We start from the raw sequence: 10921 nt of genomic DNA on the forward strand, positions 1-10921 counted from the left end.
GTGTGAAAAAATCTTATTAATAATTTCTTAGACGTTTGAAAGACAGTTTACATTTCATAACAGTTTTACCAAGTGTAGATTTTCATATTTTATACAATGAAGGCAAGATAATGTACTATCTTTTTTTTAAATATTATACAATTTTTTAATATCTTTTTTGCAGTATTACAATGTAAATAAAAACTTTATTCTATTATTCCAACGTATATTACTTACACCTAAAAATTTTCTCGTTATACGTTGTAATTAAGCTGTTATAAATCTGCAATTTATTCAAACGACTAACTATTTAATCACAGTCTTGATTTTTTTAAGAACAATGTAGGCAGTTTATAGGAGATATTCAAATTTATCCTATGTATATATGACATTTTAGTGAATATAGAAGTTGATAAATGTTTTATTAATAACAAAGGTCTGAATTTGTGTGTGTTAGTAAGATGAATTACACTACTTACAACTTGTGCATTCAACAAAAGTATTTAATACAGATTTATTTTTTTGGAACAAAAACAACGGTAAAGGATGCTACAAACCAAAGTCCAATGTTAATTTTAATGTAATATTTATAATTTTTATTATGTACTGTTGCATATAAGTATATAAAGAATGGGTGTATGAAATGTAAAGATATTCTAGTCACCAAAAATCTGATTTTATTTGTATATGAAATGTTTTACCGAAATTTATATTTAAATCGTGTCGAATCAATAAATAAACATTTTTTACTAAAAGAAGGAAACATCAAACTGAAATGACAAAATAATGACATGAAAGTATAAACTCAACTTAAGATATTGTCAATTTAATTAGTATCAAAATAAATCAAACATGATAAGTAAGAATACATTAGAATACAAGTGTATGTATTTGCACTAAGATACAAATTTAATCGTCAGTAATGTATAAACATAACATTTATATATTTTCTTAAAATTTCTGTAAAACCGTTAATTTCTGTACTAATAAAGCAGCATAAGGAAGCATTATGATGATACAAATTATATTTGTCCTCTTTCATGCTCAGTAAATATACAAAGAATTGAAAATAATTATTAATTTGTATGAAGAATATTAAGAGAAAATTTTATTTTAAAAACTGATAGTACAAATCTTCTCCCAATGTTTTCATACACATTTATAGGATAATTTGATGAATAAAAGTATATTATATATTTGTATGTATAAACAAATAAAAGGGATAAATTATTGATCTATTCTTCTTTTATTTATTACATGTTCAAGTATGCTTCTTTTGCTGCTAATAAAATAATGAATACAAATTGTCATATGATAATTTTGTTAGATTAATTTTAATTACTCTATCTTTTTAACTACTCTAGTGAATAATCAAGTTCAGATTACATACATGCATATTTTAAATATTATTGGAAAACAATTATTTTTGTTCATATGCATCTTGGAAAAAGTTTCGTAATATAATAAATCTAAAAAAAATATAATTTTTTAATAACAAATTTTATTGACAATCTTTATAAGAACTTACGGTATTCTATATCGATTAAAACCCTTTGAAATATACTACGTTATATATAACAATATACATATATAATTTCATATTGAAGTTTAAGAGGCACACATTTTTAATTTTTATTGAGCAATAAAACGTTGTCATACCTATTGTTCTCATTTTTTTAAATATTTTTAAGCCGGCTTCTTTGTAATTCAAACGAAATAAAAACCAACTTTTTCGACATTTTTACCAAAATGTTTTTTTTTTTCATTTCATAAGTATACTGTAGAAAAACATTGCGCAGATCTTACCAGCTACATTAACATAATAAAGGGAAAATACTGAATGAATTACACTTAAATATTTCAAACGTTCTTTCAACAGGACTGTTTGGTGGCAGTACTTACAGTTATTATTAATCAGACATTAGTTCGCTTCTTCGCCATATGGCTTTTGTTACAACACTTTATTAATATTTTTACATAAAAGACAAAATTCTTCACTAGACAATATTTTTGTATTCCTATTTGTTAACGTACAACCGAGATACACTTCCGTCGACGACGTCAGCACGACTGATTACGGTACCATGGCAAAAAAATTATTAGATCTAGAGATATTTTTAAAAAATGTCAGTTTTTGTAGTCGAATTACGATACGTGAATTGCTACTGAATGATGAAATGCTTACTCGAACAAATCAGTTTCTGTTATGATAACAATGTCGAAAGAGTATTTACCTTTACAACATAGTCATGAAGTGTTTGAGTATCTTCTTCAATAAAGACATTTTTTGAAAATATCTCGAGATCTAGTAATTTTTTTGCCATGATACCCCTCATCATTCTTTACGTAGAATGAACAGAAGAATCGATCTGTGTAAAAAAAGATATGCATTTCTATTTAAAGAAATGTTGCAATTGTTAATTGCGTATGCATTGTTGCATCTGAAAAAATTTAAGGGTCCACAGATGCAGTGCTCTTCGAACTATTTATCTTTCTTCTTTGGCATTTTTTCATAAATGCAATAATAATGTTGGAGTTATAACTTCAAACAATTGCGTGGACCACCCTGTATATCAGTGAAAAATCGTAAATTCATTTCCTTATTTTATTCACTTTTGTATATATTTGTGTAATCTAATTAAACATTACTTAATCGGATATAATGTCTCGCACTTTTTCGCAGCAAAGTTTCATCAATTAACCTCGACTTCAACTATCATCTAACTTCCATTATATTAAGGAAAAATTAGTTTTATCAATATAACATCTTTATATGATTTATCAACTTATCCTTGATTCATCTGCTTTCCTTTGGCTCTCTAGCAGCCAATCTCTACGTGTGAGACTCGAACAACCTATATTCTCCTCAATCATTCAAATTGTTTATCGCGGATTGTATCCAGCTGATGACTGGGAAATTAGATTCTCTTCAAAAACGTTTCGATGAATTATTATAACGAACTTTGATTTTAAGCTATAAAATTTTGTATTGTAAAGTATCAAAAAGCCCACTTTACATATATTTTACCTGGTACTTAACAGATTTCTTTATATTACTCCTAAAACCCATCTGCAGAAAAATTCTATAAAACTCTTTCTATACAGTACCATTTCTAGATCGTCGAAACCTCTCCAACATGGAGAAATTCCGTATTTCAATTTCTATTAAGATGTGAGGATGTAGTAGGGACAAAATTAATAAATGATTAATACAGAATTGAGCCGAAATTAATGAATTGATCTATTGGCTCATTGGGGAAAAAGCCTTGCGGCAAAAAAAAACCCATGAAAAATTAATAAACAAAGATTTTACAAAAGTCTTTACATTACGCGATGAAGGTGTGAGCGTTTTTACATTGTTTATAGTTTATACGTTGTACTGACTGATTTTAGTATGTATTGCTGTATGATTGACAGATCCCGTGGTCTGCCTGTCGATAAAAATAATTACACTGTATCATATTTCTGTAGTAGATGTTGAATAAATACTATTTTCGCCGTTAAAATATTCTTACATGATTGTTGTCTCCAAATAGTATAGAACTTGTTAGCACTCGCTATAGAAATAAAATATACAGGATATTTTTGTCTTATTAACATTTTTCGTGAACTGTCGATAATGCTGAGCACAACACGTAATGGTAAGGGGAATCTAGACTGTCGGTAATGCTAATCGCGACACGAAATGATGAGGTAGCTCTAGAACAGAGCTGTTCAACTATTATCCGTGAGGGGAGCGAATTTCAATCCAGGGAAAACACCGATCGGACTTAGGAGCTCTATAATTGCATTCTTATAGACTTTTCTATTTCAGCTTTGGTGGGCTCTAGATGCCCCTTGCCATTCATTATCAGTATTACCGATAGTTTACAAAAAATGAGTACGTTCGTAAGAACGGAATATGAAATATGTAGTATAGAAATAAGGTATGAAACGAATTTATTTTTGTAGTTAGTTATGAATAATAAGAATTATATCTACTAATTATACAATTAGCGATGCGTGTATATGCATGTAACTTATTCTACGCTGTATATAGTACGCCCTGCGAAAGCACTGGAAAAATCGTCGTGTGACAAACATCGTCGCAGGAATTGAGATCAAGGTATATTGCACACAAAAATTGCTTATTGAACGATTGTAGCTTTAAATACGCACGTATTTACACACATGTGCTGTTCAATGAAGTAGCCGTTGCTGTGAGTAGAGGAAGCTGAAATCAGTTTTGAATTCCTATGTCGGTATGGTAGTCACAACGAGACATGAAAGTCCATTAAATGATTTGAATATTCCAGAGCTATTCAACTACACAGACTAAGAATCAGGAATGCGCAATGCGAGGCTGGAGAACAAATTACTAGATAAAAAACTAATTTTAATTGTACAAACCGAGGATAGTTTTAAGATATTTTTAGGGTAGTTTTTAAATAGGTTAACTTTAGAATTGTTTTAGGACAGTTTTGGAGTATTTTGGAGTAGTTACAGGGTTGTTTTGGGATAGTTTTGGAGCAATATTAGGATAGTTTTAAGTTAGCTTCAAGGCAGCTACAGGTACTTTTAGAGTAGATTATGTCCAGGTTGTGAATAAATACTTAAACTAGGCTGTATCCTGCTCAACTTGTCGTAATATTGTCTATAAACAAATACATTCGAAACATATCTCAATGTACATTGAGCATTATTTGCTAATTCGCTGATAAATGTGGTCGATAATTCTACGAAGCGAAAACTACAAGTCGAACATCGCACCACGTGATTCTCTCTTTTTTTAAAAATGTGAGGGCCCTATTGCTTAGCTGTGGAGTATCAACCATTTAGAAAAAGACAGTTTTTGTACCATATCTCAAATTTCTTTGCCCCTGGCATGGCGCAATATGAAAAAGCAATAATCTACTTTTAACGCTGTAAATTATCCACCTCAGATACACTTTTTTGTTATATTTAGACATAGTTCACTAGCTGACCCGTCCATTTGGATAGAGTTCCCTATTGTACCACAACATTTTCCACAGAGTCGGTAATTCAGACAAAATAGACAAAAAAAGAGATTGCATGCAATCGGTGCCCTTAGCATCTTAAACCGTTTTACGACTTTCTTCCAGAAAAATAAAACTGGAAGAATTAATTTACTTCACCACTTAGAGCAAATTTCGAACAGAATTCTTGATACCATTCTTGACAGAATGATGGGAGACCTGCATGTAATCTCTCCATGGATCCTGAGTCTGTGTGTTGGTTTCTGTTGCCTGGTAACTCGTCACCTGACCAAATCAAAACATTCAGTGAACATTTTGCTATTACTGAATAGAACTATGTGCAATTTGTTTCCCTATAGTTTTTAATATTCAGTGACGTTATTTGAATAAATTACTGATTTTTTTTTATTTATTTCTGCAATTAAGACAGTGTTATAGAAATAATCATGCTGGCTGCTATGCAAATGAATGATGATATTTATGATGGATATAATAATTATCCATCGGTATATAATATTAAAGATTTTGAGCAAGATGAATATTTTCACGAAGCTCTTAACACAAGTTACGGGCGGAGATCACTTGTAAGTAGTTAGATTTATAATTTAGAATGTCAGGAAATATTCATTAAGTACAAAAATGAAGAAATTATTCTGTAATTATCCACTGTTAGTTCACTGCAAAAGCACCTGGAACTGCAATGCGTTTGGGCACTTCAACCGGAGTAAGTAAATTTAACAGTTTACATATATTATTATAATAATATATTGGATCACACTATAATTATTTTTAATTGTAGTTCCATAGATCTGGTACTGGTATATCTGTACGCCCAACAACTAGTGGTGTTCGTCCAATGACGGCAGTCAGGGGTGCTGGTTACACCAGTAGCAGTCGTCAAAATTTTGATCCACTTAATATGGGGAATACTGTTAAAGGAGCTGCACCACCTTTAGAAAGTGGAAAAGAAGACACGTGAGATTGTTATAGACTAATTATTTAATACATATTAAAATTTTGAAAAGGCAAAGCATTAACAATTACTTCCACAGACCAGAAGAGAAGATAAAAGTAGCTGAAAGGAAAATAATGGAGTTAATTGAAAGTTCAGTAGAGGCAGCATATGAGAATAATGTGAAAGTAGCTTTAGAAAGAGCAAGGGAAGCATCATCGCGAGAGCGAGCATTAATTCGATTAGAAGAACAGGCTGGACTCAGTGATAATCATAATGTTGACTTAACATTTGCGGTATGGCTTACTATTTTTTGTTAATTTAAAAACAAGAATATATATGCAAAATATTATATAATTTTCTAGGTTATATTTAATTTAGCAACTCAGTATACCAATAATGACATGTTTACTGAAGCCATCGCTACTTATCAGGCTATAACAAAGAACAGAGCATTTGGCAACAATGCTAGGCTGAAAGTAAACATGGGAAATATATATGTTAAAATAGGACAATTGTCTCAAGCAATCAAAATGTATAGGATGGCATTTGATCAGGCATCAGCTGCTCATAAAGATTTAAGGTAATAAAATAGTAGTGCAGATTATGTAAATTATTTTACACTCGTTAATAAACTTTTATATTTATTGCTTATATTAATTACCTCGATAAATGATTCGCAGAATAAAAATAATGCATAACATTGGAATGTTGTTTGTACAAATGGGTCGTTTGGAAGAAGCAGCTAATAGTTTTGAATGGGTTATGAAAGAAAGAGCTGAATTTAAAGCAGGGTTGCATACTGTTTTATGCCATTTTGCATTGTCTCATAGGGATAAAATGAAAAGAGCATTTTTAGAGTTACTAGAGGTTCAGCTTAACGTAGATCAGGAGGACAGATATAACATAAGTACTGTGAGTTGGGCATATTTATGAATATCACTATATAAAGTGTTGTTTTGGTTATTATGCCCACATTCACTAGCTTCATAAAAATTTCATTTCGTTTTATTGTTTAAATATTCAACTATTTGATTTTACAACTTGATTATTATCGTCCACAGAAATTTTATTTATATATTTTACAGGATGATGTTACTTCTAACATATTAAACGAAATTCTGAAGAATGATGATTTATCAAAGCTAGAAAAAGAATTGAAGTCTGAAGCTGAGAAAACTATACTGTCAGCTGCTAAACTAATAGCACCTGTTATTGAGGATACACTTACAGCTGGTTTTGCTTGGTAAATTTATAAGAACTCCAATCCATAGATAATTATTAAATATTTTAGTTTGCTTATTATACTTGTATTTTTCAAGGTGCGTTGATGCTATAAAATCTTCAGCTTATGGTCCTCTAGCTGCTGATTTGGAAATAAATAAAGCAATGGTGTTCCTGCATAATAGAGAAACACAGCTTGCCATTGATACTTTAAAAATGTTCGAAAACCGGGAAAGTAAAGTTAATAGTGCAGCTGCGACCACGCTCTCATTTATATATTTTTTAGTAAGTCCTAATATTAATTTTTCTGGTTTTCACAAGAATAATATGATTACTGTTATTTAATTCATAGCAAGGAGATTACGAACAAGCAGAAAATTGTGGAGAAATTGCTCGAAAGGCAGATAGTTATAATGCAGCAGCTTATGTAAATTTATCAGCTTGTGCAATCAGAAAGGGCGAATTGGATATAGCCAGAGAGTTTCTTTTATGTGCGCTAGATACAGACGCTAGTCATGTACAGGCTCTTTATAATTTAGGTAAATTTCGTTAAAATGCACACCCAAGTATTTTAACGTATTATAAATGAAAAATTGATTAACAGGATTAGTTTACAAAAAGCAAGGCATGTATGAAGAAGCTTTGGAATGCTTTTGGAAAGTTCGTAATATAGTCAGACATGATCCGCAAACACTATACCAAATTGGTCATTTGTATCAATTCATGAATGATGTAGATCAAGCAGCAGAATGGTACAGTGATTCCATACGATATGTATTCTTTAAATTAACTTATTGCGGATATCTCACTGAAAGCTGTTTTGAAATATGTTAGGTACAATCAGCTGCTTGGTATCATACCATCTGATCCTGGAGTTTTGCAAAAATTGGGTGAAATGTATGATGCTAGTGGTGATAAACAACAAGCATATCAGTTGTATAGTGATGTAAGTTGATTTATTATTACAATTATTTTATCGTACCTTATATGTTCATTAGTATGTGTACTTCTACAGTCATATAGATACTTCCCTGCAAATTTTGAAGTAATCGACTGGCTTGGATCATACTTTGTAACAATGCAGGTAAAGGTCATAATCGAGTTTTTTTAGATCTTATACTAAAAATACAAATTCATTCTGTCATTTATTTCAGGTTGCAGAAAAAGCTTTAATTTATTTCAAAAAAGCAGTAGAGCTGGCTCCTAGTGAACCGAGATGGAGATTACTTGTTGCTGCATGTTTGAGACGAACAGGCCAATTTCACAAAGCTCTATTGGAGTATCAAGATATCCATGAGAAGTTTCCTGAAAATATTGAATGTCTCAAGTTTTTAATTCGATTATGTAGTGATCTCGGTTTAAAAGAGGCACAAATATATGCAACAGAATTAAAACGTGCTGAAAAAGCAAAGGAATTAAAAGACAGACAAGGATCGGCACGTCCAGGTATTTTAGACGTATAATTTTGAATATATCAAGTATTAAATGGATGAATGTATTTGTTTTTAGGATCAAGAAGGACCAATAGCGGAGCATCATCGCGCACTGGATCTGGAATGAGCATGTTGTCGGAACACAGATCAAGTCCTATTCCTGGTAGACGAGATAATCAAGGCTTGAACAGTGCTGGTATCTCAAGATCCAATCGTATGTCTACAATTGAGAATTATTCAGAAACTGCAAATGATTCGAATGATCGAACAGGTATATATAAATTACAAAGAAGAAATTTTGAATTTTAAAAATTTCCTATAATTCAATAGCAATAATTACTTAGTTTTTACGTACAATTGTTTTATCAATCATTCTGATCAAAATAGTTTAACTTAATCTTATGTTATAAATATGTAAATTGGTTGTGTTTATTGAGAAATATTTCTCTTCTTATTGTCTTCGTATACTAAATGCTTAGTAGAGCTATTAACATTACGGTATTACGTAGCTTTATTTCAAATGAGCATTAACAAGAATGACGTATAGATGATGATTACATTGCACTAATGGATTGAACAGATGATAGATCAGTATAACTATTTTGAACAGGCGTTATATCTGTAATATATGTACCTCTCAGTCTTGTACCTGTATTCACTAATTTATATCACATTGTATATTATCGATTAAACAATATGCTCATCTTTAAACATACTAATATGTAGGATCTTCGACTAGGTTTGTCGAATATTTTAAAGTGTAATTTTATATAACAAAGATGGAAAAAGAAGTGACGATTCCGTATAGTGACATTTGATTTCAAATTATTAATGGTTAAGGTTGACCCAATAGCAGTGTATAAACCAGTTATCTATTTTTATCTTTCGCACGATACATCAACGTTTATCCATTTCCTGTCTTGATTTGCTTCCATGGCTAGGACAGAAATGTCTTTAATCATTAGTAACCTAAAAAAAACTATCACTAAAAATAGTCATTAATATGTTCAAGTTACAGAATCAGTATTTAAATTGAAATAATTTAATATTTAAAGTGAAATACACAACCAAACACCATGCATGTATATTGACACAGGTACTTATACGGGATTTACTTATGAATTATTTGACACAGGTACACCCTATGTAGATCCGATAGGTCCTTTACCTATTCGACCCATGACATCTGCCGGAAAAAGGGACGATGACTTCGGGGACGAAGAACTTGGCGATGATCTTTTACCGGAATAACGTGAATATGGTATCCTTTCACTTCTATGTAATAATTTTGAATATTCTACCATTTGTATCAATATTTATAAACTGGTATTACAATCAAAGTTCATACATGTAACAAAACTGAATCTAGCGTTAAAAATATATTAATTTTATATTGACTAAGATAATCGATACTAAAACTGAAACGAATAACGTTTGAATATACTTCTTTTTGCATAAATAAATTTGTGAAAGCGAATTTAAATATTCTAAATAACCACCGCAAATCTCACATTTTTGTATAAATAAATTAGTGACAATAACTCTAAGTACTTCGTATTACTAAATAATTTCGCATTAACTACCTTCGTTAAAATTAATAATAATTTTTGTTGAAAAATTGATCAGGGAGAACATACATATACATATATTCCTGAACTAAACATATATTCCTGATTTGAAGTTTCAATATGTTTTTAAAGTTTATGTAGGCATAAATCTCGTATTTCTTATTTACTATTTCGAAGTGTAAGATAGTTGTCTATAGAATGATGCCATACATTATGAAGCCACGAGGGTCGGCCGATTGTAACGATCTAAATTTAAACTTGCTGGCCAATTTAGTCAAACTCCATTCAGTCTGTATAGTTTAAGAGACGGATGCTATTTTATTGCACGCTATATTCAAACTGTGTCCAACAGGCATAATGTGAACTCGTATGTGTAATTGTAATGTGTTCGATAGGAATCGACACCAACCCTTACGAAATTTTCAAAAGTATTTTTATGATTAGTTTTTCGATAGGATGTAATTGTAATCATAATAAATTCATTTCATAGTGATGGTAGAGTAGCCATATATTCTGACTCCATGTATATTCTCTCGAAAAATAGCCACTTTTAAACTGTTAATTGTTTTTTTCTAGTTTATAAAATTGAACGTTAAGAAAACAATGCAAATTACATTCCATTGACTTTAAATTTTGAAAGGCATAATATATAACGATGAAAAACCCCGCCGAAGAAATAGTTCTTTATACAACACTTGAATTCTAATAATTTCGTTCATAAACATTTATATTTTTACACAAATAAGTCGAAAAGAAAAACCGCCATTAAACTTTCATATGACGCTAAGG

General features: G+C 30.6%; 1 protein-coding gene across 2 annotated transcripts; it reads left to right on the forward strand.

Annotated features, from left to right (window-relative positions):
- Window positions 1-5001: 5001 nt before the first annotated feature.
- On the forward strand, window positions 5002-10111 carry Nompb (intraflagellar transport protein 88-like protein nompB). Of its 2 annotated transcripts, XM_078180538.1 has the most exons (15): window positions 5002-5539; window positions 5629-5679; window positions 5755-5930; window positions 6008-6203; window positions 6273-6490; window positions 6591-6822; window positions 6996-7153; window positions 7230-7416; window positions 7484-7670; window positions 7736-7883; window positions 7966-8077; window positions 8147-8215; window positions 8286-8577; window positions 8641-8835; window positions 9700-10111. In XM_078180538.1, the coding sequence occupies exons 1-15, from the start codon at window positions 5402-5404 to the stop codon at window positions 9813-9815; spliced, it is 2475 nt and encodes an 824-aa protein (XP_078036664.1). In that variant the 5' UTR covers window positions 5002-5401; the 3' UTR covers window positions 9816-10111. The 2 variants fall into 2 exon arrangements, with proteins under 2 accessions (XP_078036664.1, XP_078036671.1); XM_078180545.1 differs by lacking the exons at window positions 5002-5539; window positions 5629-5679 and having other exon boundaries at window positions 5802-5930; window positions 6013-6203.
- Window positions 10112-10921: the final 810 nt, after the last annotated feature.

This window comes from Augochlora pura, chromosome 1 (genome assembly GCF_028453695.1).
Source record: "Augochlora pura isolate Apur16 chromosome 1, APUR_v2.2.1, whole genome shotgun sequence".
In the NCBI taxonomy this organism is placed as follows: Eukaryota; Metazoa; Arthropoda; class Insecta; order Hymenoptera; family Halictidae; genus Augochlora; species Augochlora pura.

Bases quoted from the DNA above. Each gene is read 5' to 3' on its own strand.
- Nompb (XM_078180538.1), top strand. From the start codon at position 5,402: ATGCTGGCTGCTATGCAAATGAATGATGATATTTATGATGGATATAAT. The intron at 7,154-7,229 runs GTAAATTTATAA...GTATTTTTCAAG, and splicing joins CTTACAGCTGGTTTTGCTTG to GTGCGTTGATGCTATAAAAT. The intron at 7,417-7,483 runs GTAAGTCCTAAT...TTTAATTCATAG, and splicing joins TCTCATTTATATATTTTTTA to CAAGGAGATTACGAACAAGC.